This window comes from Acanthaster planci, linkage group LG01, assembly GCF_054643075.1.
Source record: "Acanthaster planci isolate LZ-2023a linkage group LG01, COTS_SCS, whole genome shotgun sequence".
Lineage (NCBI taxonomy): Eukaryota > Metazoa > Echinodermata > Asteroidea > Valvatida > Acanthasteridae > Acanthaster > Acanthaster planci.
The window spans coordinates 12,129,354-12,153,435 of record NC_141777.1 but is presented as its reverse complement, the minus strand read 5'-3'; the positions used below and the strand labels follow the sequence as shown (position 1 = coordinate 12,153,435).

Sequence of the window (24,082 nt, the reverse complement as noted above, 5' to 3'; positions counted from 1 at the left end):
CACAAGACTCGGTCCAGAGAAACTAAAAGAAGAAGTCCGCATGGTTAATACAAACGAAGATGCGAAAAAGGCCAAGATAGTTACTGACTAATTGAGGGCCAGCTCCAGTTTTTGCTTTTAGTTATATTTGAAAGTGTGAATAAATATCAATTTCAAATTTCTAGCATTAACTTTCCTAGTAAAATAACAGTCTGGCATTGATTGGCAGGGCCGCTTTTTATTGTGGCATTGTCTGCTCGCTGTGGATCCATTCTATCTTTTTATGCAGCAATATGTACGCTTTCTTTCCGAATCCCATCCGTTTAACCGTACTTTCCAACCGCTGATTCATTTCATTAGTGGTAATGTACATGTTTAGGTTTAAAGTCTGGTTTCAATATGGTCGTTTGTAACGCAGACGGTCCCCAAGACACGAAAAAGCAGACACGAACGGAAGAGACAGTGCCTGTCATTACATGTACACCCTAAAAGTTAAAAAAAAATGGCGTCTGAAACTCCATGACTCTTTGCAGAAAATGTGCTCATAGATTGACTGTACCGCCTGGTGATGCAAACCTGTGTTCCAGTTTCATGCATTTCATTGATGGTCAGCCATTTAGTTGATCATAAGGGTGTAATACTTAAGCACCGAGGAGAAAATGGGCAAAATTCGTGAAACAAAGGAAGAGGGACATCGTTGTATGCCGGTCATGTCAGCAGGCGTGTTTGTATGGGAATACCACGGCAACTCGACGCAGACAGTCGGCAAAGTTGAGCCTAGCTGAACTTTGCCGATCAGGTGAATAGAATGCATATCAAGTACAAGTCTATTGCATTTCAGATGCCATCTGCTAAACCGTTAGAGTGAAAAGCATCTTTAGTAACAACAAATGTACATCCTTGATTGTACGCAGGATAAATAGATTAAATGGTGTAACAGGAGCGTTGTGATGAGATATGCAGAGACATTAGTGAATTGATCATAAATCATGTCTCGCAAACGAAGAGGCAAATCCTCCATCGCATGTGGTAACCAAATTCTTCCTGCTAAACGATTAATATTTTAAGAACAGCAATACAAGAGAGCAGAGCACGGCCCGTTGCAGGAAACGCCTCTTGCGTTTTACAAATCGTCATCCACCCTTTTGCTTTCTGTCGTGTGTGCTGTCGTCTCTGTGAGTTTTATTGCAATAATCTTAACGTGTGTTTGATGAATGGCGTATTTCACGAGGAGATTGGGGTTTATCTCTATGCAATTTTGACAGGGTGTACCAAAGGGTCATTCTCTAGATTTGTAGAGTGAAAATTTTAGAAACGAAGAATGAAAGAGGAAGCTAGGAATTAATACGAAAATGCCAACGTCATGGAAAATAACAGGTAGAGCATAACTGACAAAACGGCGCAGGCAACTACTGCATACACCGACATGCACACAGACGACAGCGCCCCCAGCGTTAGAGCCCCCCCCCCGTTACATGCACATTTCCAGGGAAATTTCCACGGTTGGCAAGTTTTAGGATTATTGCCACCACCTCCCAAACTCAGATTTATGCCCCTGCTTGTGTTGTAAGGGTTAGGAGAAATCTGTCACCGGATGGTAAAGTTGAAATTGAGACTGAAAGTTAAAAAAGGTGAAGACCACATATGTGATTTGTAAAGCCATTATTTCTTTATACCTGTAACTCTTTTTTCATGTGGAGCTCGAGTATAGATCTTGCGGTATATCCGACCCATATCCTGCAGGCTTCCCAAATACACACATGTACATATACACGATACTTAAGCTTCTGTCGCTATTATTCGAATTAAACTCATTGTTACGTGTTTTTCAAGAGATTGTGCAGGGCAAAAGAGGATCCAATTTGTTGAAGGTTGGCATCACATGACCGAAACATTCAATTTTGTGAGCACCGATATGAAACTAGATTGTTCTCTTTTCACATTACAGGAACTTATCTAGATCCTCTCAAGGCCTGCGCGCTTAGTGGTGAAAGCGGCGTGAACATCGGCAAATCAGAGTCGGCCACGTACAGCAAGTACATGAACATTGTGCGTCAGACCAGACCCACTGCGTCACGTGTCTCCGTGCTGAACGACGTGGAGCGCAGTCGGCTGAGCAACGTCATGCGGCGCATCGACGGGGAGCGGGCCTACAGCACAGCCGTCATGGACCGCCAGAAGAGACAGTTCAAGAAGTCACTGGAGAGCTTGGACCGGCACCGAAGTGGTTTGCTGCGCCACATCGATGAGGTCGTCACTAGGCCTGCAAATCTGCGGGCCAAGCAGAGCTTGCCTCTGACTCGCAGACAGCAGAGGTGTATGAGACGAGGTCACAAAGCCTGACGATCTATCAGCCGCCAATTCAGCACCCGATAGCTTTCCAAAAAAGGAAGGAACGGACAGAGCGGGGTGCAGCGGGTCCGCCACAGAACTCCCCGCTGTCAAATCGCTCTCAAGGGCCCCTTATGCACTGCAAATTCGCAGTGAGGGGACTGGGGCAGAACCCAGCGATGAGACGGGGGAAGCCAAAGGGGAGAATGTGCCCATATTTTACACAAGACTCGGTCCAGAGAAACTAAAAGAAGAAGTCCGCATGGTTAATACAAACGAAGATGCGAAAAAGGCCAAGATAGTTACTGACTAATTGAGGGCCAGCTCCAGTTTTTGCTTTTAGTTATATTTGAAAGTGTGAATAAATATAAATTTCAAATTTCTAGCATTAACTTTCCTAGTAAAATAACAGTCTGGCATTGATTGGCAGGGCCGCTTTTTATTGTGGCATTGTCTGCTCGCTGTGGATCCATTCTATCTTTTTATGCAGCAATATGTACGCTTTCTTTCCGAATCCCATCCGTTTAACCGTACTTTCCAACCGCTGATTCATTTCATTAGTGGTAATGTACATGTTTAGGTTTAAAGTCTGGTTTCAATATGGTCGTTTGTAACGCAGACGGTCCCCAAGACACGAAAAAGCAGACACGAACGGAAGAGACAGTGCCTGTCATTACATGTACACCCTAAAAGTTAAAAAAAAATGGCGTCTGAAACTCCATGACTCTTTGCAGAAAATGTGCTCATAGATTGACTGTACCGCCTGGTGATGCAAACCTGTGTTCCAGTTTCATGCATTTCATTGATGGTCAGCCATTTAGTTGATCATAAGGGTGTAATACTTAAGCACCGATGAGAAAATGGGCAAAATTCGTGAAACAAAGGAAGAGGGACATCGTTGTATGCCGGTCATGTCAGCAGGCGTGTTTGTATGGGAATACCACGGCAACTCGACGCAGACAGTCGGCAAAGTTGAGCCTAGCTGAACTTTGCCGATCAGGTGAATAGAATGCATACCAAGTACAAGTCTATTGCATTTCAGATGCCATCTGCTAAACCGTTAGAGTGAAAAGCATCTTTAGTAACAACAAATGTACATCCTTGATTGTACGCAGGATAAATAGATTAAATGGTGTAACAGGAGCGTTGTGATGAGATATGCAGAGACATTAGTGAATTGATCATAAATCATGTCTCGCAAACGAAGAGGCAAATCCTCCATCGCATGTGGTAACCAAATCCTTCCTGCTAAACGATTAATATTTTAAGAACAGCAATACAAGAGAGCAGAGCACGGCCCGTTGCAGGAAACGCCTCTTGCGTTTTACAAATCGTCATCCACCCTTTTGCTTTCTGTCGTGTGTGCTGTCGTCTCTGTGAGTTTTATTGCAATAATCTTAACGTGTGTTTGATGAATGGCGTATTTCACGAGGAGATTGGGGTTTATCTCTATGCAATTTTGACAGGGTGTACCAAAGGGTCATTCTCTAGATTTGTAGAGTGAAAATTTTAGAAACGAAGAATGAAAGAGGAAGCTAGGAATTAATACGAAAATGCCAACGTCATGGAAAATAACAGGTAGAGCATAACTGACAAAACGGCGCAGGCAACTACTGCATACACCGACATGCACACAGACGACAGCGCCCCCAGCGTTAGAGCCCCCCCCCCGTTACATGCACATTTCCAGGGAAATTTCCACGGTTGGCAAGTTTTAGGATTATTGCCACCACCTCCCAAACTCAGATTTATGCCCCTGCTTGTGTTGTAAGGGTTAGGAGAAATCTGTCACCGGATGGTAAAGTTGAAATTGAGACTGAAAGTTAAAAAAGGTGAAGACCACATATGTGATTTGCAAAGCCATTATTTCTTTATACCTGTAACTCTTTTTTCATGTGGAGCTCGAGTATAGATCTTGCGGTATATCCGACCCATATCCTGCAGGCTTCCCAAATACACACATGTACATATACACGATACTTAAGCTTCTGTCGCTATTATTCGAATTAAACTCATTGTTACGTGTTTTTCAAGAGATTGTGCAGGGCAAAAGAGGATCCAATTTGTTGAAGGTTGGCATCACATGACCGAAACATTCAATTTTGTGAGCACCGATATGAAACTAGATTGTTCTCTTTTCACATTACAGGAACTTATCTGGATCCTCTCAAGGCCTGCGCGCTTAGTGGTGAAAGCGGCGTGAACATCGGCAAATCAGAGTCGGCCACGTACAGCAAGTACATGAACATTGTGCGTCAGACCAGACCCACTGCGTCACGTGTCTCCGTGCTGAACGACGTGGAGCGCAGTCGGCTGAGCAACGTCATGCGGCGCATCGACGGGGAGCGGGCCTACAGCACAGCCGTCATGGACCGCCAGAAGAGACAGTTCAAGAAGTCACTGGAGAGCTTGGACCGGCACCGAAGTGGTTTGCTGCGCCACATCGATGAGGTCGTCACTAGGCCTGCAAATCTGCGGGCCAAGCAGAGCTTGCCTCTGACTCGCAGACAGCAGAGGTGTATGAGACGAGGTCACAAAGCCTGACGATCTATCAGCCGCCAATTCAGCACCCGATAGCTTTCCAAAAAAGGAAGGAACGGACAGAGCGGGGTGCAGCGGGTCCGCCACAGAACTCCCCGCTGTCAAATCGCTCTCAAGGACCCCTTATGCACTGCAAATTCGCAGTGAGGGGACTGGGGCAGAACCCAGCGATGAGACGGGGGAAGCCAAAGGGGAGAATGTGCCCATATTTTACACAAGACTCGGTCCAGAGAAACTAAAAGAAGAAGTCCGCATGGTTAATACAAACGAAGATGCGAAAAAGGCCAAGATAGTTACTGACTAATTGAGGGCCAGCTCCAGTTTTTGCTTTTAGTTATATTTGAAAGTGTGAATAAATATAAATTTCAAATTTCTAGCATTAACTTTCCTAGTAAAATAACAGTCTGGCATTGATTGGCAGGGCCGCTTTTTATTGTGGCATTGTCTGCTCGCTGTGGATCCATTCTATCTTTTTATGCAGCAATATGTACGCTTTCTTTCCGAATCCCATCCGTTTAACCGTACTTTCCAACCGCTGATTCATTTCATTAGTGGTAATGTACATGTTTAGGTTTAAAGTCTGGTTTCAATATGGTCGTTTGTAACGCAGACGGTCCCCAAGACACGAAAAAGCAGACACGAACGGAAGAGACAGTGCCTGTCATTACATGTACACCCTAAAAGTTAAAAAAAAATGGCGTCTGAAACTCCATGACTCTTTGCAGAAAATGTGCTCATAGATTGACTGTACCGCCTGGTGATGCAAACCTGTGTTCCAGTTTCATGCATTTCATTGATGGTCAGCCATTTAGTTGATCATAAGGGTGTAATACTTAAGCACCGAGGAGAAAATGGGCAAAATTCGTGAAACAAAGGAAGAGGGACATCGTTGTATGCCGGTCATGTCAGCAGGCGTGTTTGTATGGGAATACCACGGCAACTCGACGCAGACAGTCGGCAAAGTTGAGCCTAGCTGAACTTTGCCGATCAGGTGAATAGAATGCATACCAAGTACAAGTCTATTGCATTTTAGATGCCATCTGCTAAACCGTTAGAGTGAAAAGCATCTTTAGTAACAACAAATGTACATCCTTGATTGTACGCAGGATAAATAGATTAAATGGTGTAACAGGAGCGTTGTGATGAGATATGCAGAGACATTAGTGAATTGATCATAAATCATGTCTCGCAAACGAAGAGGCAAATCCTCCATCGCATCGATAGCTTTCCAAAAAAGGAAGGAACGGACAGAGCGGGGTGCAGCGGGTCCGCCACAGAACTCCCCGCTGTCAAATCGCTCTCAAGGGCCCCTTATGCACTGCAAATTCGCAGTGAGGGGACTGGGGCAGAACCCAGCGATGAGACGGGGGAAGCCAAAGGGGAGAATGTGCCCATATTTTACACAAGACTCGGTCCAGAGAAACTAAAAGAAGAAGTCCGCATGGTTAATACAAACGAAGATGCGAAAAAGGCCAAGATAGTTACTGACTAATTGAGGGCCAGCTCCAGTTTTTGCTTTTAGTTATATTTGAAAGTGTGAATAAATATAAATTTCAAATTTCTAGCATTAACTTTCCTAGTAAAATAACAGTCTGGCATTGATTGGCAGGGCCGCTTTTTATTGTGGCATTGTCTGCTCGCTGTGGATCCATTCTATCTTTTTATGCAGCAATATGTACGCTTTCTTTCCGAATCCCATCCGTTTAACCGTACTTTCCAACCGCTGATTCATTTCATTAGTGGTAATGTACATGTTTAGGTTTAAAGTCTGGTTTCAATATGGTCGTTTGTAACGCAGACGGTCCCCAAGACACGAAAAAGCAGACACGAACGGAAGAGACAGTGCCTGTCATTACATGTACACCCTAAAAGTTAAAAAAAAATGGCGTCTGAAACTCCATGACTCTTTGCAGAAAATGTGCTCATAGATTGACTGTACCGCCTGGTGATGCAAACCTGTGTTCCAGTTTCATGCATTTCATTGATGGTCAGCCATTTAGTTGATCATAAGGGTGTAATACTTAAGCACCGAGGAGAAAATGGGCAAAATTCGTGAAACAAAGGAAGAGGGACATCGTTGTATGCCGGTCATGTCAGCAGGCGTGTTTGTATGGGAATACCACGGCAACTCGACGCAGACAGTCGGCAAAGTTGAGCCTAGCTGAACTTTGCCGATCAGGTGAATAGAATGCATATCAAGTACAAGTCTATTGCATTTCAGATGCCATCTGCTAAACCGTTAGAGTGAAAAGCATCTTTAGTAACAACAAATGTACATCCTTGATTGTACGCAGGATAAATAGATTAAATGGTGTAACAGGAGCGTTGTGATGAGATATGCAGAGACATTAGTGAATTGATCATAAATCATGTCTCGCAAACGAAGAGGCAAATCCTCCATCGCATGTGGTAACCAAATTCTTCCTGCTAAACGATTAATATTTTAAGAACAGCAATACAAGAGAGCAGAGCACGGCCCGTTGCAGGAAACGCCTCTTGCGTTTTACAAATCGTCATCCACCCTTTTGCTTTCTGTCGTGTGTGCTGTCGTCTCTGTGAGTTTTATTGCAATAATCTTAACGTGTGTTTGATGAATGGCGTATTTCACGAGGAGATTGGGGTTTATCTCTATGCAATTTTGACAGGGTGTACCAAAGGGTCATTCTCTAGATTTGTAGAGTGAAAATTTTAGAAACGAAGAATGAAAGAGGAAGCTAGGAATTAATACGAAAATGCCAACGTCATGGAAAATAACAGGTAGAGCATAACTGACAAAACGGCGCAGGCAACTACTGCATACACCGACATGCACACAGACGACAGCGCCCCCAGCGTTAGAGCCCCCCCCCGTTACATGCACATTTCCAGGGAAATTTCCACGGTTGGCAAGTTTTAGGATTATTGCCACCACCTCCCAAACTCAGATTTATGCCCCTGCTTGTGTTGTAAGGGCTAGGAGAAATCTGTCACCGGATGGTAAAGTTGAAATTGAGACTGAAAGTTAAAAAAGGTGAAGACCACATATGTGATTTCCAAAGCCATTATTTCTTTATACCTGTAACTCCTTTTTCATGTGGAGCTCGAGTATAGATCTTGCGGTATATCCGACCCATATCCTGCAGGCTTCCCAAATACACACGTGTACATATATACGGTACTTAAGCTTCTGTCGCCATTTTTTCGTATTATACTCATCATTACGTGTTTTTCGAGAGATTGTGCAGGGTAAAAGGGGATCCAATTTGTTGAAGGTTGGCATCACACGATCGAAACATTCAATTTTGTGAGCACCGATATGAAACTAGATTGTTCTCTTTTCATATTACAGAAACGTATCTGGATCCTCTAAAGGCCTGCGCGCTTAGTGGTGAAAGCGGCGTGAACATCGGCAAATCAGAGTCGGCCACGTACAGCAAGTACATGAACATTGTGCGTCAGACCAGACCCACTGCGTCACGTGTCTCCGTGCTGAACGACGAGGAGCGCAGCCGGCTGAGCAACGTCATGCGGCGCATCGACGGGGAGCGGGCCTACAGCACAGCCGTCATGGACCGCCAAAAGAGACGGTTTAAGAAGTCACCGGAGAGCCTGGACCGACACCGAAGTGGTTTGCTGCTCCTCATCGATGAGGTCGTCACTAGGCCTGCAAATCTGCGGGCCAAGCAGAGCTTGCCTCTGACTCGCAGACAGCAGAGGTGTATGAGACGAGGTCACAAAGCCTGACGATCTATCAGCCGCCAATTCAGCACCCGATAGCTTTCCAAAAAAGGAAGGAACGGACAGAGCGGGGTGCAGCGGGTCCGCCACAGAACTCCCCGCTGTCAAATCGCTCTCAAGGGCCCCTTATGCACTGCAAATTCGCAGTGAGGGGACTGGGGCAGATTCCAGCGATGAGACGGGGGAAGCCAAAGGGGAGAATGTGCCCATATTTTACACAAGACTCGGTCCAGAGAAACTAAAAGAAGAAGTCCGCATGGTTAATACAAACGAAGATGCGAAAAAGGCCAAGATAGTTACTGACTAATTGAGGGCCAGCTCCAGTTTTTGCTTTTAGTTATATTTGAAAGTGTGAATAAATATAAATTTCAAATTTCTAGCATTAACTTTCCTAGTAAAATAACAGTCTGGCATTGATTGGCAGGGCCGCTTTTTATTGTGGCATTGTCTGCTCGCTGTGGATCCATTCTATCTTTTTATGCAGCAATATGTACGCTTTCTTTCCGAATCCCATCCGTTTAACCGTACTTTCCAACCGCTGATTCATTTCATTAGTGGTAATGTACATGTTTAGGTTTAAAGTCTGGTTTCAATATGGTCGTTTGTAACGCAGACGGTCCCCAAGACACGAAAAAGCAGACACGAACGGAAGAGACAGTGCCTGTCATTACATGTACACCCTAAAAGTTAAAAAAAAATGGCGTCTGAAACTCCATGACTCTTTGCAGAAAATGTGCTCATAGATTGACTGTACCGCCTGGTGATGCAAACCTGTGTTCCAGTTTCATGCATTTCATTGATGGTCAGCCATTTAGTTGATCATAAGGGTGTAATACTTAAGCACCGAGGAGAAAATGGGCAAAATTCGTGAAACAAAGGAAGAGGGACATCGTTGTATGCCGGTCATGTCAGCAGGCGTGTTTGTATGGGAATACCACGGCAACTCGACGCAGACAGTCGGCAAAGTTGAGCCTAGCTGAACTTTGCCGATCAGGTGAATAGAATGCATACCAAGTACAAGTCTATTGCATTTCAGATGCCATCTGCTAAACCGTTAGAGTGAAAAGCATCTTTAGTAACAACAAATGTACATCCTTGATTGTACGCAGGATAAATAGATTAAATGGTGTAACAGGAGCGTTGTGATGAGATATGCAGAGACATTAGTGAATTGATCATAAATCATGTCTCGCAAACGAAGAGGCAAATCCTCCATCGCATGTGGTAACCAAATTCTTCCTGCTAAACGATTAATATTTTAAGAACAGCAATACAAGAGAGCAGAGCACGGCCCGTTGCAGGAAACGCCTCTTGCGTTTTACAAATCGTCATCCACCCTTTTGCTTTCTGTCGTGTGTGCTGTCGTCTCTGTGAGTTTTATTGCAATAATCTTAACGTGTGTTTGATGAATGGCGTATTTCACGAGGAGATTGGGGTTTATCTCTATGCAATTTTGACAGGGTGTACCAAAGGGTCATTCTCTAGATTTGTAGAGTGAAAATTTTAGAAACGAAGAATGAAAGAGGAAGCTAGGAATTAATACGAAAATGCCAACGTCATGGAAAATAACAGGTAGAGCATAACTGACAAAACGGCGCAGGCAACTACTGCATACACCGACATGCACACAGACGACAGCGCCCCCAGCGTTAGAGCCCCCCCCCGTTACATGCACATTTCCAGGGAAATTTCCACGGTTGGCAAGTTTTAGGATTATTGCCACCACCTCCCAAACTCAGATTTATGCCCCTGCTTGTGTTGTAAGGGTTAGGAGAAATCTGTCACCGGATGGTAAAGTTGAAATTGAGACTGAAAGTTAAAAAAGGTGAAGACCACATATGTGATTTGTAAAGCCATTATTTCTTTATACCTGTAACTCTTTTTTCATGTGGAGCTCGAGTATAGATCTTGCGGTATATCCGACCCATATCCTGCAGGCTTCCCAAATACACACATGTACATATACACGATACTTAAGCTTCTGTCGCTATTATTCGAATTAAACTCATTGTTACGTGTTTTTCAAGAGATTGTGCAGGGCAAAAGAGGATCCAATTTGTTGAAGGTTGGCATCACATGACCGAAACATTCAATTTTGTGAGCACCGATATGAAACTAGATTGTTCTCTTTTCACATTACAGGAACTTATCTGGATCCTCTCAAGGCCTGCGCGCTTAGTGGTGAAAGCGGCGTGAACATCGGCAAATCAGAGTCGGCCACGTACAGCAAGTACATGAACATTGTGCGTCAGACCAGACCCACTGCGTCACGTGTCTCCGTGCTGAACGACGTGGAGCGCAGTCGGCTGAGCAACGTCATGCGGCGCATCGACGGGGAGCGGGCCTACAGCACAGCCGTCATGGACCGCCAGAAGAGACAGTTCAAGAAGTCACTGGAGAGCTTGGACCGGCACCGAAGTGGTTTGCTGCGCCACATCGATGAGGTCGTCACTAGGCCTGCAAATCTGCGGGCCAAGCAGAGCTTGCCTCTGACTCGCAGACAGCAGAGGTGTATGAGACGAGGTCACAAAGCCTGACGATCTATCAGCCGCCAATTCAGCACCCGATAGCTTTCCAAAAAAGGAAGGAACGGACAGAGCGGGGTGCAGCGGGTCCGCCACAGAACTCCCCGCTGTCAAATCGCTCTCAAGGGCCCCTTATGCACTGCAAATTCGCAGTGAGGGGACTGGGGCAGAACCCAGCGATGAGACGGGGGAAGCCAAAGGGGAGAATGTGCCCATATTTTACACAAGACTCGGTCCAGAGAAACTACAAGAAGAAGTCCGCATGGTTAATACAAACGAAGATGCGAAAAAGGCCAAGATAGTTACTGACTAATTGAGGGCCAGCTCCAGTTTTTGCTTTTGGTTATATTTGAAAGTGTGAATAAATATAAATTTCAAATTTCTAGCATTAACTTTCCTAGTAAAATAACAGTCTAACATTGATTGGCAGGGCCGCTTTTTATTCTGGCATTGTCTTCTCGCTGTGGATCCATTCTATCTTTTTATGCAGCAATATGTACGCTTTCTTTCCGAATCCCATCCGTTTAACCGTACTTTCCAACCGCTAATTCATTTCATTAGTGGTAATGTACATGTTTAGGTTTAAAGTCTGGTTTCCATATGGTCGTTTGTAACGTAGACGGTCCCCAAGACACGAAGACGCAGACACAAACGGAAGAGACGGTGCATGTCATTACATGTACACCCAAAACATGAAACAAAATGGCGTCTGAAACGCCATGATTCTTTGCGGAAAATGTGCTCATAGATTGACAGTACGGCCTCATGAAGCCAAACCTGTACTCCAGTTTCATGCATTTCATTGATGGTCAGCTATTTAGTTGATCATAAGGGTGTGATATTTAAGCACCGAGGAGAATATGGGCAAAATTCGTGAAACAAAGGAAGAGGGACATCGTTGTATGCCGGTCATGTCAGCAGGCGTGTTTGTATGGGAATACCACGGCAACTCGACGTAGACAGTCGGCAAAGTTGAGCCTAGCTGAACTTTGCCGAACAGGTGAATAGAATACATACCAAGTACAAGTCAATTGCATTTCAGACGCCATCTGCTAAACCGTTAGAGTGAAAAGCCTCTTTAGTAACAATAAATGTACATCCTTGATTGTACGCAGCATAAATAGATTTAATGGTGTAACAGGAGCGTTGTGATGAGATATGCAGAGACATTAGTGAATTGATCATAAATCATGTCTTGGGAATGAAGAGGCAAATCCTCCATCGCATGTGGTGACCAAACTCTTCCAGCTAAACGATTAACATTTTAAGAACAGCGATACAAGAGAGCAGAGCACGGCCCATTGCAGGAGTCGCCTCTTGCGTTTTACAAATCGTCATCCACCCTTCTGCTTTCTGTCGTGTGTGCTGTCGTCTCTGCGAGTTTTATTGTTATAATCTTAAGGTGTGTTTGATGAATGGCGTATTTCACGAGGAGATTGGGGTTTATCTCTATGCAATTTTGACAGGGTGTACCAAAGGGCCATTCTCTAGATTTGTAGAGTGAAAATTTTAGAAACGAAGAATGAAAGAGGAAGCTAGGAATTAATACGAAAATGCCAACGTCATGGAAAATAACAGGTAGAGCATAATTGACAAAACAGCGCAGGCAACTACTGCATACACCGACATGCACACAGACGACAGCGCCCCCAGCGTTAGAGCCCCCCCCCCATTACATACACATTTCCGGGGAAATTTCCACGGTTGGCAAGTTTCAGGATTATTGCCACCACCTCCCAAACTCAGATTTATGCCCCTGCTTGTGTTGTAAGGGCTAGGAGAAATCTGTTACTGGATGGTAAAGTTGAAATTGAGACTGAAAGTTAAAAAAGGTGAAGACCACATATGTGATTTGCAAAGCCATTATTTCTTTATACCTGTAACTTCTTTTTCATGTGGAGCTCGAGTATAGATCTTGCGGTATATCCGACCCATATCCTGCAGGCTTCCCAAATACACACGTGTACATATATACGGTACTTAAGCATCTGTCGCCATTATTCGTATTATACTCATCATTACGTGTTTTTCGAGAGGTTGTGCAGGGTAAAAGGGGATCCAATTTGTTGAAGGTTGGCATCACACGATCGAAACATTCAATTTTGTGAGCACCGATATGAAACTAGATTGTTCTCTTTTCATATTACAGAAACGTATCTGGATCCTCTAAAGGCCTGCGCGCTTAGTGGTGAAAGCGGCGTGAACATCGGCAAATCAGAGTCGGCCACGTACAGCAAGTACATGAACATTGTGCGTCAGACCAGACCCACTGCGTCACGTGTCTCCGTGCTGAACGACGAGGAGCGCAGCCGGCTGAGCAACGTCATGCGGCGCATCGACGGGGAGCGGGCCTACAGCACCGCCGTCATGGACCGCCAAAAGAGACGGTTTAAGAAGTCACCGGAGAGCTTGGACCGACACCGAAGTGGTTTGCTGCTCCTCATCGATGAGGTCGTCACTAGGCCTGCAAATCTGCGGGCCAAGCAGAGCTTGCCTCTGACTCACAGACAGCAGCAACTCCAATCGGTCAGAGGTGGAAGAGACGAGGTCACAAAGCCTGACGATCCATCAACCGCCAATTCAGCACCCGATAGCTTGCCAAAAAACGAAGGAACGGACCAAGCGGGGTGCAGCGGATCCGCCACGGAACTCCCCGCTGTCAAATCACTCTCAAGGACCCCTTATGCACCTCTAATTCGCGGTGAGGGGACTGGGGCAGAACCCAGCGATGAGACGGGGGAAGCCAAAGGGGAGAATGTGCCCATATTTTACACAGGACTCGGTCCAGAGAAACTGCAAGAAGAAGTCCGCATGGTTCATACAAAGGAAGATGCGAAAAAGGCCAAGATAGTTACTGACTAATTGAGGGGCAGCTCCAGTTTTTGCTTTTACTTATATTTGAAAGTGTGAATAAGTATAAATTTCAAATTTCTAGTAAAATAACAGTCTAGCATTGATCAGCAGTGCCACTTTTTATTCTGGCATTGTCTTCTCGCTGTGGATCCATTCTATCTTTTTATGCAGCAATGTGTACGCTTTCTTTCCGAATCCCATCCGTTTAATCGTACTTTCCAATCGATAATTCATTTCATTAGTGGTAATGTAAATGTTTAGGTTTAAGGTCTGGTTTCCATATGGTCGTTTGTAACGCAGACGGTCCCCAGGACATGAAGACGCAGACACGAACGGAAGAGACGGTGCATGTCATTACATGTACACCTAAAAGTTGAACAAAATGGCGTCTGAAACTCCATGATTCTTTGCGAAAAATGTGCTCATAGATTGACAGTTCGGCCTCATGATGCCAAACCTGTACTCCAGTTTCATGCATTTCATTGATCTTCAGCTATTTAGTTGATCATAAGGGTGTAATATTTAAGCACCGAGGAGAACAATGGGCAAAATTCGTGAAACAAAGGAAGAGGGACATCGTTGTATGCCGGTCATGTCAGCAGGCGTGTTTGTATGGGAATACCACGGCAACTCAACGCAGACAGTCAGCAAAGTTGAACCTAACTGAACTTTGCCGATCGTGCGCGAGCTGGTTTGTGTTTGTCTGAGTTGTCAGCGAGACCAACATCATGGATGCATCCGATTAGCTTACACGTGTAAATCAAACTTACACGTGAGCGTTCGTTCAGCCATCACGTGATCCTCGTGCTTGCCCTGGTGTCAGCCACTACTACCCCGGCTGGCGAGCGGGTCTCTGGAGGTTGCCGGAGCGTAATGACGTTACAGATGGACTGTTCGTGCATGGACGTCCATGATAGAACGTGGCGAGGACTTGACCTTTTCCCAGAATGCTTTGGCGAGTACACTGTAGCGTTCGATAACCCTCATTTCGAGGCTTCCTTTGCGTTTAACACTGGTGTATTCAGGGAAGCTAATCGAACGCACCAAATGTTTCCATTTGTGGGCGTTGCAGTTTGCGTCTTAATTGCGTTGCTCTCTGCGTTTCTTACATCGATGTGGAAACCATTCTCTAGTCCATGGGAGTAAAATTGGGATTCTTTTTCTTGAATGATTGTTCTTTTTTAACTAAATGATCAAATACATCCTCAACAAAAGGGCCATTACCATACTTCTAAAGTGCTGGAGTTTTCAGTTTTCACAAAACGGTTTGCCCCCTTCCCGCTGGATATCCCCGTCATCGCATTTCAGACTTCTAGTGGGTTTGATAATTGAGTTACACTGTCGCATATCAAGTCGCTGAGCCATAATCCTTCCTGATACTAAGACCATTAAAATCCATTTCGGGCGATTTTAAAGATACATTAAGGGACAGACCATTAAGGAAAGTTTTGAAAGCTTTTCAAATTTTTATTCGCACACCTTTCCCCTGAAGCTGTTCTGCAGAAAGTATTTATATCCATTTAACCCTTTAGTTCCTATTTTTCACAATATTCTCTAATGAGCAGATATCAATATTGTGTATATGTACAGGTGCTAATGGGTTAATTTAGTGCATACCGTATAAAATGCCATGCAATTTTGTTTTTGTTTGTTTTTTTACTCGAAAGTTCCCCTTCAAAAGAACGTATAAAGAATGTTATGGCTGCCACAAATCGGTTTTCCCATTTCTGCTGCCGGTCGTTCCGTTTGATCTTCCCGCAAGGGAAAATCCCCAACCCCCTGTTATCCACTTTCAACACTGCGCCATCTTCAAGTATTCACAAAATCTTACAGTGGTCTCGAGCGCGTTCTTTTTTTTTTCTAATTATTTAGATCAAACTCCATTTCAGGTTTTAACCAGTTTTGGCAGAAATACATGCTTGCTGACAACATCAAAACTTCGTCTAATGTCGTTACTGCACAGGTTCAAATTTGCGGGTTGAGGCCCGTGAAAAACAAAGACAAGACGCATTGAGTGTCAAATGTCACTGTAACTATAGTTTCATATAACAAAGGTATGCTTTATTATTTTCTCGATCTAAATATACTTTATAGAGCGTGTGTTACCGAAAAAGCGTGTAGTATCGCCATAATTACAAGTCTGCCATGTTGCCATCAAACTTTCAGGGAAAGTTGGGAACCTACAAATATCCGTTAAAGGACGTTACAATAAGGTTAACACATTATACACTTTATGAGGCCTATGCATTACATACAAAGATACCCACTTTCAAAAAAGGGCACCAAACCTGTCAACCACACTTCACCTCTGCTTTTTTACTTTATGAAGTTACACACTCTCGCCCGTTAAAAAAGAGTTGATGATGAGCTTTCACCAGGAACTTTATGTTCTGTGCAACTTGTCACAACTCTTAGACGTATAAGAAAGCTATGTGCCATCACTTAGGTTGCCCTATAAATTAAAAGTGCACTTCAACAAATTTGAAATTGCCCACGTCTTCCCTGCCAAATGAGGATACTGCAGCTGTGATGTCATTATCTAATTGGTGCATCCAAAATGTGCACAATGGAAAAGATTTATTTCAGCGCCACCAATATACCAAAGTAAACAAAATTTGCGACGGTAAAAATATCCATTTGTAGGAACAGCATCCAACGTGGCATTGCATGACTATTTAAAAAGGTTGTGCTTACATGTTCTTATATTAATAACATATTATATGGTATATTAATGCATGCAGTATCGTGCGATAAACTGCCAGACGTAGCTGAAATTGTCTACACAATATAAACATTGGCTGAAAATATCAACCTCGTTCCTTGTCATTAAACTTACTTTATAAACGAATTTCCATGTTATGTTTTCAGTCAGGCAGTGTCAGCCTGTGTACAGCCTTTTTACGAAATTGTCTACAAAATGATGTAAATAAACCTTTTACAATCTCAATACCGCTTGTGTATAAAAGTGTGGTGTTTATTTCAAGTATCAAGTTAACTCTCGATAAAAAATGTATACATGTAATAGTTCAGATGAGACGGACAGGACCCCGTAACAACAGCCGTTGTGCATGAAACGTTTGCCAAAGCATTTGTCTTTTGTTAATTAGCATTAAAACTTCAATCACCAATCATCAAAACTGGAAAAGAAGATAAATTTTTTGCATCCTTCCGTTTTACAAGTGACTGTAGAGGACACATGCTACAAACGCATACATTAAAATTGGAGACTTTTAAAAGTTCCATTAACGACCACTATCTTGTAATTTACATACATTGCATGTATATACCGTGGTTGTTTTGTCAGTCATGTCGAAAACCACCCATTTGCTTTCACCGTTTTTATGTTGTTTTCAAAATGCTTTTTAAATGCATGCATACACAAAATTTCAAACTATAAGGATGCACCCTCAAGCTCGTCCATAACATTTTACCACATACCGTGGTCGCTTCTGATTTTTTAATTCCTTGCTCCCAAACGCAATTGAGGATTCGATGATGACGGCCCTCCTTAGGTCTGCTTGTCGTTGATTTTATCAGTCGTCATAGGAACGAGCAATTTGGCCCGTTTTGATACCCGGAATCGGACAATTGGAATCAGCAATACCATTCGGTCCTACCCACCCCCGACATAACCACTGAATTTCGGATATACTGTATACGAACATGATTGATTCCAAAACCGTTGCCGGGTGTGGAGGTTTTGGCTAGATACTTGGGCCTATTTTAACCTATCCTAAAGTGCTACCTTATTTTTAATATTGCTCAATACACATGTATGCTTATATACTTGAGATGGGCGATGCATCCCGACTCCCTTCACTTTATGACCGTTTTTGAGCCACAAGTTTACACCCCCTCCCCCGAAAAAACAAATACACATACAAGGTACCAAAGCTACAATTAAAGTAAGAACTAGAGAAATGTAAGATATCATTGCTGGGGAATATCCAAAGTCTTGCTGTTTTTGATACGGAGTTCTTTGTGCCATTTTCAAATTCAGAGCCGAAATGTCCATGATCTTCACTTGACCAGAGCACCCTTATAATTTAACTCTCGCTAATCACGTACCGGTATTTTGACAATACATGTATTTGTAATTATTTTCATCGAATTTTGTAATGGGACGGACCAAGAAGTGGGTTGACAAATGCCTAGTGACTTGAAACTAGAGGGTCCGGTTATTGTGAGAATTTTCATAATAATGGTACACAACTCATGCCATTAAAAGTATAGCTGCATTGTAATGTGCATGCATGACACAATAAGCATATTCTCAAGTTTTTTCTGGGTTTACAATTCTGACCTATTAGCCGAGGTTTACCGTATAGCAAAATAAGTAAACGCCAATCCCTTTAACCTTTACACAGCCAGGTTGGAACCCGACCCATCCCCCACGTTTTCATTGATATTGTTGCAAATACATTTTTGTAAAACCCATCGATTTCAATTTTATGAAAATTGGACTCACAATTTTCGCAAACCACCTTTTCCCCCGAGACATGTCCACCAAAATTTAATGTGAACTTTTCCAATGACGTGTTCAACGGACGCTTTCCGACGCTCTTGAGGTTGCGAACCATAACAACAAACATCACGTTGTGTTGAAATACAGCTTCTAAAAAACTTCACCAAAAAAATCAGATGCACTCAAACGCCATGTTTTTGAATGCACCACGAGTTTTAGATTGATCTAGCATGGGACGGCCGAGTTCTTGGGGCTTATCCCCCACATACACAAACACCACCTGTGAGATGGTCCGAAAAGAAAAACCTGGTTCATTCAGGGATAGTAGCAATATTCTTTTAAAAAGTAAGGTCTAATACCAGTGCACTGACGATGACGTTCAGTAACAATCATGACTTGAGTATCGTCGGATTGGGAGTTGTTCTCAATGAGAGCCTTTTTGTTATTTTATTACAGTGAAATCAAATCGTCGCTTGTCGCCATGCTATGTGACTGGAAATAAAGTGAACATGCATAATTCAGCTATCTAACCGATATTGCCTAAAACTATATTTTGTTTTGACGCGCTTAGTATATAAGTGTTAATTTGAACTACTAAATAACAAACACAAACGGGTAGAAATGAGTTACGCCGCAAAATGAATGATTATTGGTTAATTCTTATGTTTACTTAGAATCAATTTTTCTTTATTTTTTTGGTTTCATACCTTGACAAAATAAATATTTTGTCATAGTGTTGAGTAAAATTTGTTAATTTGTTCACTTCTGATTGTTTTCATTTTGAAAACAACGATCGGGTGGTAATACAAAATCAAAATTATAATGGTTATAAAATATTATGAACATTGCTTCAAATGCGATTATAAACCATTGACATACATTTGTATAACAATTAAAATACCTGAAAACTTAATCAAAGAAGACATTTTCAAATTCTCGTCAAAAACACAATACAAGACGCACTCATATTTCAGCCAATAAAAATCCAGCATCTAAATGACGTCACAGCGTGTTGGAATTATGTCTATTGTCTTTGGATGGTCATAAAACCCCCAATACCTTCATATTAACACAAATAAATACGCCAAACAATTTTGGCGCAGTTTGACCTTGAGCTGGCTCACTGTACGACGTGACAGGCGACGTCGTGTATACAAACCGCGTAATGGCAATGGCAATCACAGACATAACGCAAAGTCTACAAGTGCATTTAGTGTGACTTGTGTGTGGTGCAGTTAGATAGCATGTGTTTGTTTACATGTGCTCTCAAAATACGTTCCGTCTTTAATGCTGCTATGGTCTCTTCTTTTCAAATGTTGCAGCCGCAAAATTGTTTCGAATCTGCATGAGCAAAATTTAATAAGTAAACAGAGGAAGTTTCATAATCGATAATGGCTTCCTTGAATTTTATCGCTGGAATATTCTTTTACTGTGCATAATTAAATTCCTTATACCGAGGGTTTGTTTTGGGCACGCTTTTTGATATAGTCACGAGCTGTTTGTTGCACAGACATATAAACGCATAGACCACCAGGTCCTATTCAAAACTACAGGAGTTTCTCGTGATCTGCGCGGCGCCCGTCTAAAATCAAAACTACGGGGCAAATTCACCCCTTGATATAGGAAATTTACGCACAGTTAAAGAATTCCAGCTATAAAATTCTACGAAGCCATCTTAATTGTAAAAAACACTCTTACTTAATCTGGCCCAGAGGGATTCAAAACAACAGTGCGGTTGGAACAGTTGAAAAGAAGAGATAGCTGTACCCGGCCGGGAAGAGCAAAAAAGGAGAACATATTTGGGAGCACGTGTAAAAAAAGTACAGGCACTGAACGTGCTGCCATCTATCGTTTCGCCGTTGTTTGGCCATACTTTTTAAAATCATAGGTATACACCCAAGGCTTGGCGGTCTGTGCGTTTTTAACACATTAATAAATTGCCGCATGGTGGCTAAGCTTTTGCTCCATGTATGTAGAATGGGCCTGCTGATTGGCTTCCTGATAGACATTAGTTACAGCATTTGAACAAATACTATGCTCTTGTCACAATCTTGCTTAAACAATGTACAATGTATGTAGATTTTGCAAGGTCAGCTATTGATGTACATTGTTTACACATTGTATTGTAGGAAATAAAATCCTTACAAAATAATAACCAGAGGTTTTGAGGGTCTCATAGAGTCTGTAGTATTCATTTTTGTTTGCCTGAAAGTGTCCTAAAACCACCCATATCTTGTATTCCACATCAGCTTATATATTAAGTTTGTAAGATGCCTTAGTGATCAACTCAGGAGTTTCAAGATATTAAGAAAGATTGGTTGAAAGGTCCTGTAATCAGGAAACTGTTGCTAAGAAATCTGGGATTCAAGGAAATTCTGGACAAATCTCACCCCTTACATGACTTCTCAGAAGCATTTTATAGAAAATAAAGACAAATGAAAAGCAATTTATATACAAAATATATGTACATTTTGATTGTATCATGGTTATGCAGTGTTTCAAAGGATTAAAGAAAATTACAGTGAAACCAGTTTCTAGTAATGTACGTCCAGTACATGTGCTTATGTATGGCCAGAGCTACATACATGTGATAGAGTTAAAGTCATAAAAGCCGACCTCCAATAATAATACAGCAGTAAACAGAGATTAGGTATTACCCCCTTAATTAACTAAAATCAGTATCTTCAAGATGTACACACGAACAGTTACAAGTAAAATAAATGATGCTCTTGTTGCAGTGCGCTTAAATAGCCCGACTGGAATTCTTGGAAGTCTTTTGATAGTCTCATGAGGCCTTGCGATGATTTAACTACAAAACTGACCACAAATCTAACACTGAGGCCAGCAGAAAGTTTAATTCTGCGTCAGCACACACCAGCATATTCTTCTCAAACTAAGCAGATTTACGTGTGACCAAGTTCCAGTTCGTCAGCCCAGTGTCCAGTGAAGATGACTTGAAACTTGCCCATTCACTTAAGTGTTGCACATGGCCCACTGTTTCTTTGGCAGTTAAATCGCTAGATGGCTGTAGTCTGTAGAATAAGCAATTACATGTATTTTGATAAGCATCACCCAAATCAATTAAATCATAGAGACAAAGGGGCTTGAGCTGTGGGTGAAGTACCTGACTTTACAGTTTCACCCCATTTCACTTTGCCCTAATGGGGGGGGGGGGGTTGCCAAGTGGATGCATGTGCTCCCTCCATTTGGAATCTGTGAAAAATAACTATGCAGCTGTAACTTCTTTTCTCGTTTTGCCCTGAAAAAAATGTGTGCCCCCCAGACATGCCACTTATCCTCAATTAATTTGCACTATACCCACTTTGCCCCATTTCACCCTACAGGTTACCACTTCACCCCCGGTGTAAACGTTATTACTTTTAGTTTGAACTTATAGGCAGATGCTGCAACCTGGACTGTTAATGCCCAAAAGATTCCAATTTAGGAAATTTGCCAAAGAAAAGCTTACATGTACATAATCGTCAATAAGATCTCTGCCTACAAGCCTATGCAAAGTAATGCAATACAGAGTAACATGGCCAGGCAACAAATTTATCTAATTCTTTCGATTTGGCAAAGTCAGCGATGGTCTTTGCCTTTAGGAGCGAAGTTATGTTGAAAAGAGTTGTAATGCACATACTTAGTTGCATCAAAATATACTAGTTATCGAAACCTTTGGTTTACTTCAACTCTTTATCGATCACGTAATGTGAATATTGCATTTGTAATGTCAAGCAATCTCAAGTATCAGACAGTGCACACTGGTAAGATGATCTCTCGCTGCCTGGTGATGTCTTTGTTGTGTTTTTTTTAATTAAAATTCAATTTTGTGTTCCTGTCTAATTTACAGGTCAAGTCTGTTGGTAATGGATTCCAAAAACTTTACTGCTCCTATCGTGAAATGTTTCAAATGGAAGGACTGAAATGGAAGAAAAGACCGGGGTCGATCCATGAGAGACTATGGGGGAAAGTTTGATGACAGTTGAAATCTTTCATTAGTTCCATTTTATTATCAAATCCACTGTCACAGGGCTAAGGGTGAATTCCACCAAATCATTGTATTTATGCGCGCGAACTCATTAAAATTTAATTTTCCCACGGGATGTTTACAATAAGACATGTCAAAATCAGGAAGAATCATAGAAATATTTCTATAAATCTCGAATTTGGGACTGATTTCCAGTTTCCAGTTTGGGTTATTTCTTTCACAAAAAGCCCCAGATTGCGGGCCTCTTTTGGATAGAGGCAGGCAGCTATATTCAGAGCTAAGCACATACACGAACCGTACAGTATAGTTTTACTACTATTTTAGGGGTATCTTTGGGGAAAGGCAAGTAAAATAAAAATTGTGGCTGACCCCCATAAAATTGAAACAAAAGTGATCATCTGGCCATAACTGAATTTCCATTGAAAAATGGAGGGCACCCTCTTCCCAAGAGTCAACAGGTGGCGCTATCACTGTTTTCTATGGGGCATATTTGGTGTAATGCAATTCTGACGTGTTAATCCACACCATCTATACAGAAGGGGCATTTGTTATGCCAAATTTGTCATTTAGTGATTTTACATCTGAAATCATCATAGGGGCCTAATTCTGTTGGGGGCTGCTCGTTGCTATCAACATTTTCAAAAACAATCAAGCACAACCTGACAACTCAGTGGGCCAAAGTGGAAACGGAAACCTTGTACTAGTGGCCATAAAGACAAGGCAAAAGGCAATTTTCAGATTCAAATGGGGCAAGGTGACCAACACCCTGTTGGCCTACACAGGCCCAGGCCTGAGTCTTATCGCAAATACTGCATGAGTGATTTTGCACAATAGTAGAAAGGCATTGTGGGAAGGAAAAGGGGCAATGCTTGCTCCTTTTTATTTTGTATGGTAATCGAGTTCACAATGTTCCACAAGAACTTACATGATTTGTTCGGGAAATGCCTCCGCTCCTTGTGCGTCTTGTCGTTAACTTCAAAGGTACAGCGGGAATCGCTTTCGGGCTGTGACTGTCCCTCGCTGAACACGGTGCTTTTGAAAGCGTTCTTGCTGTGTTTCCGCTCGGCTCTGCACCAGTCCTGCCGACTATTCATCTCCACCGTGCACCACGATTCTCGTTGCATGTTGATCTCATACATGTTTGACTGGTGACTGTCAACGCTCTGGGCGGTATTCTTGGACATGTTGTAGAACTTTTTCAAAAGTCTGGGAAAGAAATCTAGGCCTACACCGTACACATATAACCACTTCGTACAAGGTGAATGCTTCAATATTGTCAATTGAGGACGCTCTTTATTTACACATAGCAACCGGTCCCACGCTCGTTAGCAACGGTTGATCATTATCCTCGCCGTGCAATCAAAAGAGGGCGTTATTGACAACCTGTTGGTTAAGTCTATGATTGGTACCACAGACCGCAGACAAAAACGCATAGACCGCCAAGTCTTGGGCGTATACCCATGATTTTAAAAAAGTATGGCCAAACAACGGCGAAACGATAGATGGCAGGACGTTCAGTGCCTGTCCTTTTTTTACACGTGCTCCCAAATATGTTCGCCTTTTTTGCTCTTCCCGGCCGGGTACAGCTATCTCTTCTTTTCAACTGTTCCAACCGCACTGTTGTTTTGAATCCCTCTGGGCCAGATTAAGTAAGAGGTTTTTTTTTTTCAATCAAAATGGCTT

General features: G+C 42.7%; 2 protein-coding genes and 4 pseudogenes across 2 annotated transcripts; 5 read left to right on the top strand and 1 right to left on the bottom strand.

The window, feature by feature from the left end:
- Positions 1–1,342: 1,342 nt before the first annotated feature.
- Positions 1,343–3,155, top strand: LOC147800381 (uncharacterized; annotated as a pseudogene).
- A 1,225-nt stretch (positions 3,156–4,380) lies between these two features.
- LOC147800380 (uncharacterized) lies at positions 4,381–5,883 on the top strand (annotated as a pseudogene).
- Positions 5,884–7,657: 1,774 nt separating this feature from the next.
- Positions 7,658–9,717, top strand: LOC147800379 (uncharacterized; annotated as a pseudogene).
- Positions 9,718–10,631: 914 nt separating this feature from the next.
- Positions 10,632–12,035, top strand: LOC147800378 (uncharacterized; annotated as a pseudogene).
- Positions 12,036–12,489: 454 nt separating this feature from the next.
- On the top strand, positions 12,490–16,893 carry LOC147800377 (uncharacterized). The gene has a single exon (XM_087144192.1). It carries the CDS (start codon positions 13,335–13,337, stop codon positions 13,953–13,955), a length of 621 nt encoding a protein of 206 aa, XP_087000318.1. The 5' UTR covers positions 12,490–13,334; the 3' UTR covers positions 13,956–16,893.
- A 2,139-nt stretch (positions 16,894–19,032) lies between these two features.
- Positions 19,033–23,743, bottom strand: LOC147800376 (protein SPATA45 homolog). The gene is made up of 2 exons (XM_087144197.1): positions 23,325–23,743; positions 19,033–21,443 (listed from the first exon to the last, which is right to left on the bottom strand). The coding sequence occupies exons 1-2, from the start codon at positions 23,581–23,583 to the stop codon at positions 21,421–21,423; spliced, it is 282 nt and encodes a 93-aa protein (XP_087000323.1). The 5' UTR covers positions 23,584–23,743; the 3' UTR covers positions 19,033–21,420.
- Between the last annotated feature and the right edge of the window lie 339 nt (positions 23,744–24,082).